This window comes from Temnothorax curvispinosus, unplaced genomic scaffold (genome assembly GCF_003070985.1).
Source record: "Temnothorax curvispinosus isolate PA1 unplaced genomic scaffold, ASM307098v1 QBEX01014901.1, whole genome shotgun sequence".
Classification (NCBI taxonomy): Eukaryota; Metazoa; Arthropoda; class Insecta; order Hymenoptera; family Formicidae; genus Temnothorax; species Temnothorax curvispinosus.
Window position 1 is genome coordinate 370,762 of NW_020224681.1, and position 18,163 is coordinate 388,924.

Below are 18,163 nucleotides of genomic sequence, written 5' to 3' on the forward strand. Positions count from 1 at the left end.
CTGACAACCCAGGACCGCGGCGGCAACGTCAGTAAATAGAACACATCTTTGTTCCGTGCTAATAAAAAAGGAAAAAAAAAGACGTCCGGGTTATAGGTCACATCGAGACCTATTATTCTATGTCTTGATTTATTACTTGCATTTAGGATTGCGCCTAATGATGTTGATCGTTCGAAAATTATGGGCCGTTGGAAAATTTTATGTTAATATTATTTTACCAACTTTAAGATTGCTGATCACTCAAAAATAAGGTATGAAAAATATTTCCCGTAAACATTATCACGGAATTAAAAATGCTTAGCTTTTCGTAGTGTACATATATCGGGTAGATAAAAATATATTTGTTAATATATTTATTTAATTTTACGTAGATTTAAACGCTTAAATGGAAGTTAACGTTTATTTATAACGTATATGTTGGAAAGTGAGAAAATGTAAAAAAAGATAGCATCGACGATAGCCGTGACGAAATCTTTGCTAAGCAAAAATTTAAATTATTTCAAGTCGGCGAAATTCACAAGGGTAAACTACATACATACGATTGTTTTCTTTTCAGCACCCCGTATATATATTCGAGGGTTTCCCTCGGCGAATTGGTATTCCGATCGATCAAGTTTTAATACATCGGCAAATATCGGCCGCCGACGTCTCTTTAGCTGGCTCTTTATTTTATCTTACTCTAGATACTTCATTCGCGTTTAAGTATTTTAGTTGATTCCTCGTAGAGAGATAATAATAGATGAATTAAAATTAGATGAAAAGAGAATATTTATTACGTTAAAATTGAATACTTAATTTTTGAAGTCGAGAATGTTTTTAGAGAGAGAGTCTACTATAGAGATGAATTTTAATCATTTATATATACTACATAGCATTCGCTCTTTAATTTATTGTCATTTCTTATCAATGAACAATAATATGGTATAAATTTCTATATATATACGCGTTCCATGATAAGCGAGTGATTAATGAATGTAGCATATAGTTATTTTCCATTTACATTAAGTTTAATAGCGTCACATTAATGCGCATATTAACGAATTGTAATAAGAATACGTGTAGTTACTGTTACGTGACATTTCGAGGCTATTGTAGAGATTCTGAGCGTCAAGACTCGCCAGACAAGAACCGCAGCAACGTGAAACATAATACAAGTTGCACCAGCCAGTCCTAAGCTCAGCCATGCGAAGCAGGCAGCCAGCGGCTAAGGAACGCGACGTACGAATCAGATTACATCTCGCGTTGGCTGCTTATCTTTATTCTTCACCTTACATCGCCTCGATTCACCTCATTTCGCTTCAGTGACCAACCCTTCGATCAGCTTATAATAACGCCCGGACGCCAGACGTACCACGATCAACAGAGATATTTTCGAGAAAGAATTTCCAAATATATAATAACTTTCTACGGGATGTTTGAAAAGATCAAAGCATTCGGCATGAGAGATGAAAGATACATACTTACATCGTGAAATAAATGAGAACCTTTTAGCAGATAAAAATTTATTAAAACTTGGTTTGATAACTAGCGTGTCGGTTTCCAGCAAATAATAAAAAAGCCGATACAGTATTACAATGAAGATATATTTATTACATTGTGTAGATAAATTCATCAATCTCGTAGGTGCTAATACTAATACATAGACAAAGAAATGCGAACAGAAAAGAGACAATTATTCTAGACATTAATTAATTGCTTGGTACGTTCAATACAAGACAATCATTTTTTTCTCTTTATTTCAAATTGCTTATTAAGGAAAAAATGTTTATGTCTAAATGTTGGCAATTAATTTATCGAATAATTTCAGTTATAAAACGATAATCTGGTTTATCTTTCTTTTTCATTATATTGTGTTGTATATAAATACATATAGCTAAAGTGTTAAAGTTAATTAATATTATTCAGTATCAGCATTAGAGGCTTGTAAGAAAACTGGACCTCCTTGAGAACCTTGTGCAACTTGTATTAATTGTGGTTGAGTCTGAATCGGAGCGGTTTGGATTATAATTGGTTGATTGCTTCCACCTTGCACTTGCATGCGAATCATCTGCAATTGCTGGGGAGTCAACTGAATCTAAAAAGAAAAAAAAAAGAAAAATATCGAAGATAACGTGCAATTAGACAAATAAGATCATTTTATTAAAAAAAAATTTATATTTACAGGTATTTGTTGAATTTCGCCGCTAGGAGTGACGATCTGTTGTACGATCTGTATTCCTCCGGCTTGGGTTGTGGATGTTTGTTGCGGTTGTTGCAGTTGAATGATTTGTTGATTGGATGATTGCTGTGGACTTTGAACCGTAACTGTTTGGGCTGTAGTGGTGTTGGTACTCTCCTAAAATTAATGAAATCATAAAGATAATCATAAAGATTACGTATGCGCACATATTTCTGTTGAACCAAAAATAAAACAAATAATATACCTGTTCTACCGGACTGCCGATATTGATGGTCTGGATTTGCCCGCCAGAAGGTTGAACAATTTGTATGGGTTGCGTAGTAGTGCCACTACTCTGCACACCTTGATTCGCCGAAGCTTGTTGCTGCGCCAATTGGAAGTAATAATGAACTTGATCCGAATTCATAGACGTACGTACAGTGGCCTCGTTCTGCGCCTTACTTTGTTTTATTTCGTCTCTAGGTACTATATCTATGAGAAAGTCAAACTGATCATATTTTGTAACTGCCATTGCAATGTCATTTCGTTGAAGAGTTCGTCTCTTATTATCTTCTGTGTGCACCCAAGCTCTGAGAGTCAGTTCGTGTATAAAGATCTCTGCCGCTTTGGCAAAAAGCATCGGCGCCTCTGCACTTATCATTTTTACGTCTCCATCTAGTTTCATGATCTTTTTTATCCTTGCCAATGGTAAAGCTTGCGTTTTAAGATCCATCTGTGTAATAAGAATATTTATTTAAATATTGAAAAAATACACTTTATTGGATTATACTATAGTCTTACTAACAGTTGTGATGTTTTTTATTTCTTCCATGACTTTTGGCCAGAAATGAGCCAATGCCTGTTGAGCCTCAGAATTGCCTGGTGAGGCGATTTGTAAATCACCATTTGAGTCGCCCTCTACTTCGCTGTCTTGATTTCTAAACATGTAGAAAATATCTTTTTATAACTTTATATATTTTATATATTTAGTTTTACTTGTTGCAAAAACGAAAGTTTTTTTATTATGTTTCGTATTGATTTATTACTAACATCTGTTGGATTTATAAAAATTTTGGCTAGGTATCAATTTAATACAAATATGAAAATTTCAATTTCATATTATATACATGTCTAATGTTAATACTATAATAATTAATTAATTAACTATGAAATTCTACAATAAAAAAATTTAAAAAGTATAATCCAAAATACATCAAATCTCTTCTAAAGCTAAAAAGTCAATAAAGGTTTTGTTGAATAAGAACACTCAACTCTTAACACAGACTTCTATAAAAATAATTTTAGACATTTTAGTACGCATGAAAGATGCTTGTAATAAAATATGCCATCTCTTTATTCCTGTTCTGCAATATCTCAGATGTTATAGGTATATCTTTTTTATTGCAGTGAGTGTACTAAAATGAAATATAAAACAGAAAAATATACTGCGTTAAATTTAAAGAAGAATTATTCCACAGATGCACGTATTATCCTGTTTTACGTGCACATATTTTACAGTGTACCGAATGCAATAATATATAACCTAAAAATCATAGAAATTCGTTTACTTACGCATTTACGAAAAACACAGACATTCTCGTAGTGGCTTATTGATTGCATAAAAGTCGGAGATCTCTTTTAAATTGCGGAAACTATTTTATTATCGCAGACTAAGCAACCATGGTTTTTAAAATTATATTTTCAGTGAAAATAAACATTTTGAGTCTCAGAGGCAAGAGGCAACGATCACGATTGGTTGTGCTTCTGTTATACCCTGCTGCATTCTCTCGATGTTACAGAGAACGTAACTACCAATCCAAATATTCTGCATTGCCGACAGATGCTACACGACAATAAAAACGTATCATATATGAGATTCGAGAGGAAAAGTTCAAATAAAACATATTTTCATTTTCATTAAATTTTAATCGATTAGAATATCTATATAAAATGCGAGCTATAAATTACATTTTTCTATACAAAAATTTCAATCATGCATTGCCTTATAACTACAGATTTTTTGAAAAACAGAATTTAATACTTCTTTAGCGGTGTGTGTGTCGGAATTGTTTATCCTTATTATACTTCCAAATTCCCTGATATAATGATCTAATTCTTTGTCATTTGATAGCTCCTTTGTTGCCATATATTTGTTAGTAAGCTGTGATAATTTTAGTAAATCAGAACTGAAAGCTTCATCTAGATCAAACAGCTCCAAAGCAGGAGGAGGTAATTCTTGGAAGCTCGGAGGAAATACCTGTAGAATTATTTCAAGTTTGTATAACATAAATTAGAATAAATTCGCGAAACGGACATAGAGAATTAGATATTATACGTTATACTCACCGAAGCTTGTGTGGGAGGTAAAGGTGCTTCAAAATGAGGTGGAATTAAAGTAAGTGGTTCATGTTTTACTCCTAAAGCCTCATACGCTTTTATGCAAGCCGGTATCATGTTTAAATTTGTAGAATAAAAATGATGTTTAAATAACTTGGTGTATTCGCGAGGTATGTCAATATTATCTAAGTCTTGCGTGCAAACTTTTGGATTGTCAGCTTGTTGCGTTATGTCTGGTACAAAGTTGTACTCCCAAAACTGCAAACGTAAAAATACAATTTGTCAATTGTCTTTTGTAGAGATTTGGTAAGAAATCGTAATCTTTGTAGTATAATTTATATGTTTAGTAAAAAGTGTACCATGATCTGTGTCTATGTGTGACAAACAACTTACTTCTATATCATCCGTATGAAGATCCGTTGTTTCTGTGACATTTAACTCAAAAAAGTCAAAAATCATTTCCCGCAATGCATCATTCCTCTCCTTTTCTATATAAGTATCTGTCAACATTCTAGATGAACCTAATACAACCAGCTTGCCATTACTGTGTTTTATACAATGATATGCGCAGATTGGCCTATTCATTGGAATAGCAATTGATCCACTGGATAAAGCAACGACAGACGGTTGCACTACGTTTAATGTTGCGCCGTAAGGATACAAAAATTTCATACCGCTAAAATAATCATTTATTAATAATTGGAATTAGCACAAGTTGAATTTGATATTATAAGATTGTCTTACATGTATTCATCATGATTCTTTAGAAATATGGACTTATTTGACAAGCCTTGGGAGATTAGAGATTCTTTAGGATGCATCGTTTGACTGTAACTCATACGGGCTACACTGTCTGCAATTATAAAAATTAAAATGTAGGTTTTCATATATATATTTAGAAAGAATTTCTAATAGAGAGAAGAAGAAGAGAGCACAATCATCTTTTCTCTGAACATTTTACGTACCATTATTTACCATGATGCCAAATTCTTCCAACAAAAAGTTGATGTTTGTATTGGACTTATTTTCACCACCTTCACCAAGCGTGACAAGAACATTGCCACCAGAATTTAAAAAAGTTCTAATGGAGTTCATTTCGAGCTCAGTAAATTTACTTAGCGGTCCTGGCAACATTAGGATCTTGGCGTTTGCCAATGATTCTTGCGATATCACTTCATTATTCCTAAAATATATTCGCTGAGCATAAGTTTTCCAATTTAATGTTTGTTTAGTAAATTTTAACTTACTCGATAAACTTCCACTTTGCTTTCAATTTTCGTTGAAGTACTTTGAAGTCTTCATTTAATTTTCTTTCATTTTTTGATATGTCAAAGATAACAATGTTTTCATTATCACCATCGTCACCGCCAAAAGTTGCGCTCATTCTTGGATTATTGTTATTGTGTAAATCGGTTCGAAAGATTACTCGTAGTGTACACTGTACAGCAATCCGACATCACGATGTTTCATTTGATAATTGTCGAAATGTGCACGTCAAAACATTTCATCGCGTCATCGCTATGACAACCACGAGTATAAGCATCGGACACATACCCTGCTCAACTTACAACTATGACCACAAGATATAAATTATCGATAATTATTTACCATTCGCACATGCTTCCCTCAAGCAACATAATGTAATACCATAATTAAATATTATTGTTATTCGCTTTGTAATATTTCATGATATAAATTATAAATAGGACTTTTTTTGACAATGCTGATATTCTTGCGATGTAAATAAAACATTTACATACATTAATTTTTAAAACCCCTGATAATAATTTATTTCTGACTTTAATATTTCATTACGTGCATTACATATGCTATTTTATACATTTTATTTTTGTCACAAGATAATAATCGATAATGTTACTGCTCTTTAATTATCCCGGTTGATAATTATGAAACCTAACTTGGTAACCGAGCATTCTGAGATTTCTGAGCACACGTGTCGTTGGTCGGAGTTTCAACGTCCATTGTGATACGGGCTGCATGCTGCATATGTCCTCGGTACTGATTGGCCAAGTAAATTGAACCACATGTAGCGGATATTCCTGGCCAGCCTGGCATGGCTGGCATTGGTGCCATTGGTGGACATAATCGTAAATATCGTGGTGAAAACGCTATTGAAAAATTGGTCGAAGGTCGGAGCTCGGAGCTCGGAGCCGTTTCTAGCCATCGGAGGGGTTTCTAATCAATTTGTAATTTGTTTCTCTCGAATCGATAACGCGAAGGGAGGTAGAGAAGTAGGGAGCTGTCGTTGGCAATCACATATTTTCCAGAAAGTATGTCGCAGTTTCGACGTTCTTTGTAAAGAATTGCGGTCGCGAAAACTCCACGAAGCTGATAAGATGAGCAGCAGCAAGGTATAAAAATTCGGATTTTTATTATCTCAGCATAATGTATTTTGGGAGTAATACAACGTTGTCGTTTCATTACGTTTGAGATCGTATTTGTGCAAATGTTGAAAATCTCGGAAAGAGTTAACTCGAAAGAGATATGAGATTTATAAATTGTTTTCTCTCTTTGGGGTTAAATATACAGAAATGAGAAAAATGTTTGGTCGATTTTTATTGTTTTACATATATTTTGGTGGGGATACTTTATTTTGATTTTGCTTTTATATTATATATATATATGTATGTATGTATTTTTTTCTTTATTAGATCTCACGTTATCCCTCGGATGGCAAGGTCTATGTAGGAGATTTAGGAAGCAGTGCTAGTAAGCAACAATTGGAAGATGCATTTTCCTACTATGGACCCTTACATAATGTTTGGGTTGCCAGAAACCCTCCTGGATTTGCCTTTGTCGAATTTGAAGATCCTAGAGATGCAGAAGACGCCGTGAGAGGACTGGACGGTCGTATTCTATGTGGACGACGCGTTCGTGTCGAATTGTCAAACGGAAAGAAATTAAGAGACAGAGGCTTCTCTAGAAGAGGTGTTGGGAGACCGTTTCATCCAGAAGATAAATGTTACGAATGTGGCGAAAGGGGTCATTATGCTCGAGATTGCCACCGTCATAGAAGTTCTCGTAGAAGAAGGTAAGTCTTGGAAATTTTTTCTTTTTTAATGAAATCAATCATTATTTTATACTTATTAAGTACCTATCAAATTTATATATATTTATATATATGTATATAATTTTTATGTATTTAAAAGATTATACATTGAATTATATTGTGTGCAAAGTTTCTGACTTATTCTTGCATACATTGTGGAGAGTTATCTTGCAAAATGGAAAAGGATTGTAACATAGTTATAGAAAAATATAGAGAAGTAATACTTTATATCTCTTGTTATATGTGAACTCTGATGAGAGTTCACATTTATGATTACAAAGATTCTACTTTGTGTGAATCAGCCATATTTGAATTTAGCCCTTCACGCAGGCATTCTTTATTTGATATTTAATAATTAGGAAACAAATATTAAATATGTACAGTAAGATAATCTCTAATGAATTACATGAGATTTATTTGATCAAATGACTGTCACAATATCATTGTGCCACGTTCACTTTGCAGTTATGAAAAAGATTGTATAGGTTCGATTATTTAAATAATGGCGATTATAAGCTACTTAGACATAATTGGTAATGATTGAAAGAAAGCAAAGATATTTCTACAAACATAAAGAAATACTGTAAAGCGGCCAACGTAATATTGCCCGTTATTTATAGGAGTTGCGGCTGAGCATACAGCACACGCATGTGAAATGTGTGTTGCTACCCGACATAGTCGCGCGAGATTCGCCTTGGGTTCACGTTTGTGATACACACCGCGCGTCGTAGTTACAGCGTAGAGCACTCCACATCTACTTTGGGTTTCCCTCTGCACACTCTGCGAGCGAGAAAACGCGGCAAAAACATGGGCCGTGGCCGACTGGACACGGGGTGGCTAGTTCTGCGCACTGCTACGATACCGATCCGCTGACCACTGACCATCACCCTAAATCGAGAGTTTATGCACGTCTGGCACTTCTGGCGTTCTTCGTTCAGCTATCTGTGATTTCCGCCTAGTCGTCGTTCTCGTCGTAGTCATCGTTGTCGTCGTCGTCTTCATCATCGTAGTCATCGTCATCGTCATCGTCGTCGTTGCCGTCGCCGTCGCCGTCGCCGTCGCCGTCGTTGTCGTCATCGTCGTAATACTTAACAATTGTTGAGAGACAAACTTTCAGCGATCCCGTCTCTAGCCACTCTTCATCCGTTCATCTCGGACCCTCTCGTACGTTCGTCTGTATAAAGGGCTCATCCGCTCTCCCTTCTCGGCAATCGGCATAGCCATCGCGCGCACGCAATCCACAATTGTCTGCTGTAAGCACAGCCAGGAAAGATGGTATATAAGTAGAACAGTCAAGTATATATTCAACGAGGATTACGGTATATACTTGCTGAGCTATACTTTGAACATGAACGAATCCACGTTACATTATTACGTGTAAGCACACTTGCATGACTTGTAAAGGTAGTTGCATTTATTTATGGAAATAATTTGTTAGTCTTGTCAAATAGGACGTGCTCAAAGATATTAAATAGTGCCTTTTAATGAATACGTGGAGTTTGAAAATTAACCAACGGTATTATTTATACATCAGAGTACGGATAACTGATCTGTTATACTAACGTGCATTTCGGAGAGGGAGGGAGAGAACTCACACGCGGTATCTAAATATTATATTTTTAATGTGTGTTTATAAAAGATGATAAACTTGTTATATACCTAATAAGTATGTAAATTAAATGTTCGACAGAGGATCAGGTTTTATTATTATTGGTGGTAACAGATCGTTGTCAGTAATTTTGGGGATAATACGTGCTATATAGAAATCGATAGAAATCGAATAAAAAAATATCCAGTTTTAAAGATCATGTTTCACATTTATGTTCTGTAGTAATGGATAGGCAAAATAGGCAAAAATATATACGTGGCTATTATTTTGACATTTATTTATTACAACTTTTACTTTAGGTGGTCCCGCTCGCGATCAAAGTCCAAATCAAGATCAAAATCGCGATCACGATCGCGATCGCGCTCACGTTCCCGCTCAAGATCTCGCAGCAATCGCTCGCGCTCGCGTTCATCACGGCGCAGCCCATCCCGCAGCAAGAGCGTTTGCGTCAAGGATAAGTATCGCAAGAAACGGAAGTCTGCTTCCAAAGATCGAAGCAAGTCGAAATCTCGATCGGGCTCCAGATCGCGAAGCAGATAAATGGTAAATATATAGTGAACATCGCTTATGCTGTTATTATCATTGAATGAATGTAATACATTGTGAGTTTCTGTTTTAGTGGATACGGATTTAACTGACGTTTATCGGATTTCTTTGACTTAATTAAAAAGCTACAACTACAATCCCTTCAACAGTTCAACCACGTGCAGATTATTTAGCATATCTATTATTTAGCATATATAAGACTCACCTGTTTTTGTAATATGGATAGCATAACAACTTCGTATAAACGAAGTATTATTTCATATGAAGGAGGAAACATATATATTGTTATTTTGCCGAATACGGTTTCTTACAGTTCTGTGTCATGTTCATCGCTCGCATTTAAGTTTATTGTAGGCTGATGTTCAATAAAATGGTAGCTTTTTAGATGTGCGCGCATTTGTATTGTTCATCTCGTTGAAATCTCAACTTCCCATACCAAACAAGTATGCGTGTAGTATAAACAGCGTAAAAGTCCCAAGGTTTCGTATATATCATCTGTGTATCTGTTCGTGATCACGCGGCGTCGCCGAGTTTTCTTTTCTCTTGAAATTTTTTTGCATCATCAGTACTCGACGACAATAAGGCAGCGAGTTAATAGGCGTAGCAAATGGTGTGATCCGATTTGCAAACATTTTCAAGCTCACGTTCAAGCTGTGTCTTGGAAAAGCTGGAAAAGCTACATTAACGAATAACTGGCAAAGTAAGATTGAAATGATTTAATTTTTTAATGGCTTGAAATGTTTGATCTATAACCTTTTTATTTCTAGATTTATATTAAGTTTATATTGCTGAATATTAACTTTGCGCGTGGAGAGGTGAGAGAGAGAGAGAGAGAGAGAGAGAGAGGGAAGGGGGGGGAGAAAAAAATATATATACATAGTGCATATACAAAGTACATATACACTATTCAAAAATGATAATGATAGAAAGAGATATGACACAAATCAAAGTGAATGACTTGGACCTTATTCATTTGCGAGTAAGGAGTTTCACTAATTTAAAAAAAATTAACTATTATTTTACATGGTCACACAAGAATACAAATAAGTTTGATGATCGTTCATCATCATTGCAATCGTTTTACAAATTTCAATGATTCGGCACCCATGGCTCGTCTGAGGAGGATTAAGGATGAGCACACAGACCGGCGAAGTGGGGTAGGCAACGAATGAAAGCAAAATGCGATACAACGCGAAACACAGAATGGCAGTGCGGAGAAGTAGGGGGAGCTGAAGAAGAAGAGGAAGAAAAAAAAGGGGAGAAGCCGGTGTACGCAGCCGGTAGACGGGTAGAGGATGGTAGAGGCAGACGCACGTTTTTAGTGAAGCATCGTAAAACGCCGCTGATTCTTGCTCGCTTCGATTTCGATTCTGCTCGATCGTTTCATACGCCAAGTTTGATCTCCCGTTGAGCTTCTTTTTGTTGTAGAGCGCGCGGGTTTTATTGTACATATAACATATAACATTGCCGGCGTGGTCCGCGTGGTCCGACCACTCCGATCGAGTGGCGAAAGCGAAATTTCTCAGGCAGTACACAGACCAATTATACGCGTTCGCCGTATTGTTCCGCGTCGAGCCAATTGCGTGAACAAATAATCGGGGCCAATTAAGCGTGCGGGTGCGATGACTTCCGCATATGAAACGACGACAGAACGCGAGCAGCAGGAGACAACGAGTCCGCCCGATACTTTCGATCCTGCGAAAGTACGCTACAAGTGCTACAACAGCGAGGAACTGGACAATTCAGACACTGCCGCTGATATGGAGGAAACCTCGTCGTTATCACAAGCCAGTCTCGCAACAGGTGACTCGTCTTTCGAAGAATCCACGCTTTCTTCCGTGGAAGTCAGCCTGGTTCTGCCTGGTTCTGAATCAGTCGACGGGGATTCGGGAATGTTCGAGAAAGAGAAGGAAGATAAGGACGAAGGAAACGTTAGTGTTTCTGCAAATTCGGTAAATGAGATTTCGCGAATGAGCAGATCCAAAAACGAGGACGTGTCCTTCGAAGACAAGTTAGATAACGAGAGGCATAAGGAAAAGAGGGAATCGATTTCATTGGCGGATAATACCGCGCCGGAAAGCGCATCCACATCCACATCCACGTGCACCGCGAGAAGGGAGCAGGTCGAGGATCTTGACAAGGATCAGAAGAATCGGAGCGTGCGTCTGGAGATCCGGATGCAGGAACGACGCGCGTGCGACAGTAGGGTTCACGTAGGGGAGAAATTTCGAGATTCTGTCGACGCGCAGATTCTGGGAGACGTCGTGCGAGCTTGTTGCGAGAACGTGGCGGAAATTTGCCTGGATACGGACGATCAGAAACAAGATGATTTTGAAAGGGAAATTATCGGCCAGCACACACAGGACGGCGAATCGTTTTATGATGCCGTACGATCGGGAAACGCCAAGCGCGTTTCAGCGTTGATCGCCAACGGTTGCGTGCAAAACCTGGACCTGGACGAACCGGATTGGAACGTGTCGGGCGATCCACCCCTATTGATGGCAGCAACAAATCATTGCCTGCCTGTGTTGAGGTAGATTTTTTAGAATCGTAGACTCCAATCACTCTCAAGTCCTCACGTGATGTCGATGTCAATCGGGTAGTTCAGTTTAAGACCACATTCCTTTGCATATAACTATCTCCTGCTTCCAGTCCTTGCCGCAACGTACATCAATTTAGAGCTTTCTGAGTCAGTCGTGAATCATCGTAGCGTTATCTCTTGAATATTTAACTGTTTCTTTTTTTTTATTATAAACTCAATGATCTTTATATATTATTTGCAATAGAGAAATCTAAATTCATCGGTAAACTCGGTAAAATTTTTAAGAATAATTATACAGACTTACAGATTACTTTACAGGTTTATTTATTAATAAAACAAATTTAGCGAAAAGAAGTTTCGTAATGTTAAACAACACATTTAGTTTGAAGCGCGCGATATCATGTACATACTTGAAATATTCTTCGACAGCTCCGTGAAACTCTGCATAGCTATAAAAATTCTCTTTGATGAATTATCGTAAAAGCTAAAAATAACTTGTGTTTGCGGCACAGTGCTATTTTATTTTCGTGATGCGTCGTATCGTGTTAATATTAGTAATCCTAAAAATTTGTATCTTTTTATTTTTGCTATATAATAATTGCAAAGGCATACGTCGTACAAACTTTTTATATCTTTTTATTGCCGGATTACAGCGCGCTACTGGCGAACGGGTGCGATCCAGCTGTGCGTTCGCCGCGGGGTGAAACGGCACTTCACAGAGTAATCCTGAACGGCGGACCGGGCAACGTGTTGAAATTCGTGGAGGACCTCTTGAAATACAACTGTCCGCCAGGCGTCAAAGAAGCCGGCAGTGGATCGACTGCGTTGCACGTGCTCTCTCGCCAACTGGCTCACACGTCGCTAAAATCCCTTCGTAATAATTTCGATGCGGCCTTGAAGACGTTGGACGTGCTGGCGAGAGCAGGACCCGTTAATGCTAAGGATCACCAAGGCCGAAGTGCCTTACACATTTTAGCATCGTCAACTATTTTCGGTACGACCATAATGATCGTCTGCACACAGAATTCTCCTTTGTGATCCCTCATTAAGGACAGTTGCAAGTCGATTTTCCTTTGACGAAAATGTCGAGGCATTATTACTTACCTTTTAATTAACTTTCAAACATTACATGTATCTTTTCGTAATTGTGCAGTTTAAATTTAAATTCTGTCAAGTGAAATTTACTCGAAACTAATTTATTATTTATTTACTTATTTGAAATTTTTTTAGTTTTCAAAAGACTCAACTTCCACGTACTAAAAACTCAAAAATTACGCACTTGATATTTTTGTAAATGAAAAAGTTCAAGATTATGCCATTTTACATTCAGTAACCACATCTTTAATCTTGTGTACATTTTTTTTTTTTCAATTTTTTCGAAACAAATGAAACGAAACACTTTTTTCTGTACAAGTACCGACGCACGTGACTTTTTCGAAAACAAGTGATTTATTCTCGCTCATTTTCCTCCGATCGTCAAACAAAGAATGTGCAAAAGCTTTAATGGCACGTTATCTTGCAGATAACAATCACAAGACCGACATCGAGTCGCTGATTGGTACGCTTCTGGCCGCCGGCGCGGATACCGCGCTGAAGAACGATCGCGGAGAGACCGCTTTGCACGAGAGTCTGGAGTGCGGTGCGTTAAATACGGCGACATTGTTGATACAACACACGCCGACAGGTATCACGTCGCGGTACGGCGAAACTCCATTGCATATAGCGTCGCGGAAAAATCATGTCGATATGGTGATGAAGCTACTCGAACACGGCGAGGATCCGGGGATGCAGGACGCCGGCGGAAACACTCCGTTGCACCTCGCATCAGCAAGAGGATTTCATCAGACGGTATCGTTGTTGGTTACCTCGCCTTTAGCTCAATTGGAGAAAGTCAACATTGACGATCTGACGGCATTGCAAGTCGCCGCCGAGAGCGGATTTGCCAACGCCGTCAGGATACTATTGAAGGCTGGCGCTGATCCCAGTCAGACCACACGTTATTGCGCGACCATCCAGCGCCGTCATCCCGACATCTCGCTCCTGATTGACCACGAATTGACCAGACGTCGACAACTCGCCGCCTGATTCATTGGTTTCCTACTGACATTCGGCAGCAGTGTTGCTTAAGATCGTTAAATGTTTCTATAAACAAAGTGCAATTATCATCCTTGTTGTTGCTCAATAAATATCTCGTATAATAGAAGTGTGTGCAGAATTTATATGTGCAAGCACAATATAAAATTGCCGTAAATCCCGGCTGTGGATCAAAGTGCACTTAATTCAAATTTAAAGATTGCACGCGTATGATCTACGATTTAGAATATACATAACTACAATATATTTTAAAAGTAAACGTTAATACCGTTATCGTGTCGTTATCTTTTTGTTTTCACTATTGTTGTTATCGCGCGTAATCTTGCCATCATTATTATATTTACATCATTAATGTAATTAATATTAATGTAAGTAAAAAATTAAATTTTAGTTAGGTTTATTTGTTATCGACAATATCGACACAAGTGTTTGAACGGGAATTAATAAAATGAAACAGTACACGTTTTATAACATTAGTGTATATTTTATAAATCCACATAATCTGAAATGAAGCGAAAATGAGTAAATCGAGAGCATGTTTGTATGTACAGCTAAGTATAAATGGATTTTAAAATATTTCTTTCAAAGTATATCACATAATATCTGAAAGGCTGTGTTAGAATCATGAAATAAATATTATATAACAATCGTACAATGTCCATAATGTAACTCACTATACTTTTCCTGATTAAAACGTCTAGAAGACACTGTATAAAAATAAATATGTCTTCCCTATTTTATATAGGCTTCTTTCCATTACATGCACTGGGGAAAATTAGAAACAAACGTACAACGTGTAGATTCTCTTCGATAATTTCATTACGCATCTATTACAAAACATGTCTCACAGTCGTGATATTTCAGTAGATCTAGTTGATGTAAATTTCGTTTTGCACTGCAGCTATGTGTAACAAAATTTATGAAAATATTTACCAATATAGATCAGGATTATCGCATAAAATATCGATTCACGTAACATTTAATAACAGATGAGCATTAAACACATTTCAACAAATAGTTACGTTTATCACGGATTTGCAAAATTTAAAAGAAATGAAGAAATAATCGACACATACGTAATACTTGTTGCACGAACGCTGAGACACGTTTCCAACTTTTCATGGCCTACTGATATAAGCTCTTATGTTTTATTATTACTCGTAGTTAGGTACGCACGTGTGGTATGGCATATATATACATGTATATATGAGATACATATGTCTATACATGCATTCAAACTTACATACACACACGTTTCGATAGAAATTCAATTCGATGTATGTGTCTATAATACAGGCTGCTATATTGCATATTCAAATGACGCGATGACACTGTCATTGTTATCGTATTCATTTTAAGAACACTTGCATATATAGCACAAAAAAGCCTAAACTACATCTTTAAGCTCTGAATATTGTTATAAAACGGATTTATGCGTCTTTTTTGGCACATTCTACTTATATTCGCAAAACGGACATGTTCTACAGAAATGCTCGATCACACACGCTCATTCCTTTCAATAACACTTTCTTTCATTACAACAGTCTTTAATTACAGTTTTTAATTTTAAAAAATCCTTAATCTTATCAAATCACCAATTATATGTATAATGGATAATTCTGGCACAAGGAAAAGTTATGGATTTCAAAACTGTGTGTATGGCTGTAGAAATATTATGACATAAAGCTTGATTATACATTTTGCGTGATCTAACTAAAATATTTTAAACCGTATGTAATCTTAAAACATATTCTTTGGATAAATAATTGTACATTCTTAATGTACATATACATACATCCACGGCATTTAACGTATTGAGCGCTGATGATAATTTTGTTAAAATTATAGATCAATGAAATATTGCAGTAAATGTTTATAAAACTAAAGGTACGCAAATAAAATTAATAAAAATTTATTAATTTAGGAAAAAAAATTTCTTCTGGTAGACCTTCGCGCATTCGATTTTGCGTGAATGTATAATAATATATAGAATATAAAAGTCTTTTATCTATGCCCCAAGCATTGCACATTACTCATTTAAGTTTCCTATATTGACATTTGTTGTCTAATTGTAAAGCGCATAGATATATAGAATCCTCCATACAATACATGGTGCATAACACTATGTAATATAGAGATGAGCATCATGTTAAATTTTTGTTCAATTCGTTATTCGATAATAAATTTGTTTGACCGTTTAAATAACTTTCTATCTAGATAGGTACTCAAATAATGTTATATGTTTTATTCGTACGAATAACAATTACTTTTATGAATAATATGAGTATCATATTCTCTCATCACGAATAAATTAGAAATACTTCTTTTTTATCTTTTATTATTCAAATAAGAAAAAGAGAAATTTTTACCCCATTCCTAATAAAATTGAATAAGCCTATTCTTTTCGCTATGTAGAAAACGGAGATTTTATAATTATATATTATTTTGGCATATATATATATATATATATATATATATATATATATATATATATATAATGTATATAGATTTATTTAAGAGAAAACATAAACCAATTTCCTTGATAGCGCTATAAGATACCTTTTAACAAATATTTCTGTTTATAATGCCTCAAGAGGTTTCTCTATTTAAGGCAAATTAATTTCTTTTTTTTTCATATAAAATTTTTAAATATTAAAGCCAGAAGGATTTCGTATTAACTTATTCACTACCAATTTCGAAGAGTTTTGGTGATTGGATTTTATTTAAAACCTGTAGAAAATATTCTTTTCATAAAATCTATCGCGGAAAAATCATATAGAGTATTTAATGTTATTGCCTGAAATAGCTCGTTTATTGTTTGCTGAATTAAAAAATATTTAAAACTATACAATAAAAGCTGCATCTTTTTATAATTGTTTATGAAATATTCTGATTTGCTAAATATTATATTATCGATCAATTCAGTCTTTTAAAAGTGTTCATTCATATTTCTTGAAAATATTTAATAATAAAAATTTATGATATAATAAATAATAAGTAAGATGTAGAATATACAGAGAAAAAGATTAATGTCATCAAATATTATTTAAATTATGCAGCATGATAATTATTATGTAAATTTAATTATTTAGTATATTGTTCTTTTTACAATTAATCAATTATTTTTTAAATAATAAAGGCCGTGAAGAGACTCTAAGGCTATGTAACTTCTATTACCTTGCTAAGTATTTATATATGGCAGTAAATACGTTAATATCATAGGCTAATGAATATTTTTTAATGTTTCCTTTTTAACATAATACTTCTGCCTTTGACCTAAATATCACTTTGAATATACTGATTTTATTCTATGATTAATTAATATTGAGAGTCTGTTATTAGAATTTCCATTCCAAAATATCGAGTTACCTTTCTTTTTCAATATCAAGATTATTTTCTGTATTTTCTTTTCGGTAAAAACATTTTTCTATCAATAGATTTTTAGATAATCAAAAATTATGATAATAAAAAATTGTGCTGTCAGAAATACGTATACGCCAAATAATAATCTTTTTTTACATGCAAACACAGGAAATAGCAAAAAGAAAACAGGCATATCTATATTTGCATATAAAATTAATTATATAATAAATCTAAGTAAAATTTGGCATTTTCGATTATCTCAGTAATCTATTATTCTTAAGTTAAACACGTCCTTATTATACTTAAACTCTTGCGAAAAAGATATATAAGTCGCGATCTAAAATGCAACGTCTCCAAAAAGATACAAGTATTTCGTTCATTCTATAAGAAAATTCAACTTTTCCTTAAGTTGTTATTTTATGTGAGAAGACTTAACAGTCTGTG

At 35.3% G+C, this 18,163-nt stretch overlaps 4 protein-coding genes across 7 annotated transcripts; 2 read left to right on the top strand and 2 right to left on the bottom strand.

The window, feature by feature from the left end:
* Positions 1–1,562: 1,562 nt before the first annotated feature.
* LOC112465110 (nuclear transcription factor Y subunit gamma-like) lies at positions 1,563–3,932 on the bottom strand. Its single transcript, XM_025032503.1, has 5 exons — positions 3,731–3,932; positions 2,964–3,096; positions 2,424–2,891; positions 2,162–2,335; positions 1,563–2,074 (listed from the first exon to the last, which is right to left on the bottom strand). Exons 1-5 carry the CDS (start codon positions 3,751–3,753, stop codon positions 1,898–1,900), a joined length of 975 nt encoding a protein of 324 aa, XP_024888271.1. The 5' UTR covers positions 3,754–3,932; the 3' UTR covers positions 1,563–1,897.
* Positions 3,933–4,099: 167 nt separating this feature from the next.
* On the bottom strand, positions 4,100–6,300 carry LOC112465117 (intraflagellar transport protein 52 homolog). 3 transcript variants are annotated; one of them, XM_025032517.1, is made up of 7 exons: positions 6,104–6,300; positions 5,743–6,013; positions 5,461–5,678; positions 5,240–5,348; positions 4,889–5,171; positions 4,505–4,753; positions 4,100–4,415 (listed from the first exon to the last, which is right to left on the bottom strand). In XM_025032517.1, exons 2-7 carry the CDS (start codon positions 5,877–5,879, stop codon positions 4,146–4,148), a joined length of 1,266 nt encoding a protein of 421 aa, XP_024888285.1. In that variant the 5' UTR covers positions 5,880–6,013; positions 6,104–6,300; the 3' UTR covers positions 4,100–4,145. The 3 variants fall into 3 exon arrangements, with proteins under 3 accessions (XP_024888285.1, XP_024888284.1, XP_024888286.1); XM_025032516.1 differs by having other exon boundaries at positions 5,743–6,300; XM_025032518.1 differs by lacking the exon at positions 6,104–6,300 and having other exon boundaries at positions 5,461–5,692; positions 5,743–5,831.
* A 265-nt stretch (positions 6,301–6,565) lies between these two features.
* LOC112465113 (serine/arginine-rich splicing factor 7-like) lies at positions 6,566–10,110 on the top strand. Of its 2 annotated transcripts, XM_025032508.1 has the most exons (4): positions 6,567–6,867; positions 7,168–7,547; positions 9,474–9,717; positions 9,794–10,110. In XM_025032508.1, exons 1-3 carry the CDS (start codon positions 6,853–6,855, stop codon positions 9,712–9,714), a joined length of 636 nt encoding a protein of 211 aa, XP_024888276.1. In that variant the 5' UTR covers positions 6,567–6,852; the 3' UTR covers positions 9,715–9,717; positions 9,794–10,110. The 2 variants fall into 2 exon arrangements, with proteins under 2 accessions (XP_024888277.1, XP_024888276.1); XM_025032509.1 differs by lacking the exons at positions 9,474–9,717; positions 9,794–10,110 and adding an exon at positions 8,186–9,358 and having other exon boundaries at positions 6,566–6,867.
* Positions 10,111–10,644: 534 nt separating this feature from the next.
* LOC112465111 (ankyrin-2-like) lies at positions 10,645–15,496 on the top strand. Its single transcript, XM_025032504.1, has 3 exons — positions 10,645–12,253; positions 12,916–13,256; positions 13,785–15,496. Exons 1-3 carry the CDS (start codon positions 11,343–11,345, stop codon positions 14,345–14,347), a joined length of 1,815 nt encoding a protein of 604 aa, XP_024888272.1. The 5' UTR covers positions 10,645–11,342; the 3' UTR covers positions 14,348–15,496.
* The last annotated feature ends 2,667 nt before the right edge of the window (positions 15,497–18,163 follow it).

Bases quoted from the DNA above. Each gene is read 5' to 3' on its own strand.
- LOC112465110 (XM_025032503.1), bottom strand. From the start codon at position 3,753: ATGTCTGTGTTTTTCGTAAATGC. The intron at 2,892-2,963 runs GTTAGTAAGACT...CTTATTACACAG, and splicing joins AAATAAAAAACATCACAACT to ATGGATCTTAAAACGCAAGC. The intron at 2,336-2,423 runs GTATATTATTTG...CATTAATTTTAG, and splicing joins TCGGCAGTCCGGTAGAACAG to GAGAGTACCAACACCACTAC.
- LOC112465117 (XM_025032517.1), bottom strand. From the start codon at position 5,879: ATGAGCGCAACTTTTGGCGGTGACGATGGTGATAATGAAAACATTGTT. The intron at 5,172-5,239 runs GTAAGACAATCT...TGATTATTTTAG, and splicing joins AAGAATCATGATGAATACAT to CGGTATGAAATTTTTGTATC. The intron at 4,416-4,504 runs GTGAGTATAACG...ATAATTCTACAG, and splicing joins TACCTCCCACACAAGCTTCG to GTATTTCCTCCGAGCTTCCA.
- LOC112465113 (XM_025032508.1), top strand. The intron at 7,548-9,473 runs GTAAGTCTTGGA...CTTTTACTTTAG, and splicing joins AGAAGTTCTCGTAGAAGAAG to GTGGTCCCGCTCGCGATCAA.
- LOC112465111 (XM_025032504.1), top strand. From the start codon at position 11,343: ATGACTTCCGCATATGAAACGACGACAGAACGCGAGCAGCAGGAGACA. The intron at 12,254-12,915 runs GTAGATTTTTTA...GCCGGATTACAG, and splicing joins CATTGCCTGCCTGTGTTGAG to CGCGCTACTGGCGAACGGGT. The intron at 13,257-13,784 runs GTACGACCATAA...GTTATCTTGCAG, and splicing joins AGCATCGTCAACTATTTTCG to ATAACAATCACAAGACCGAC.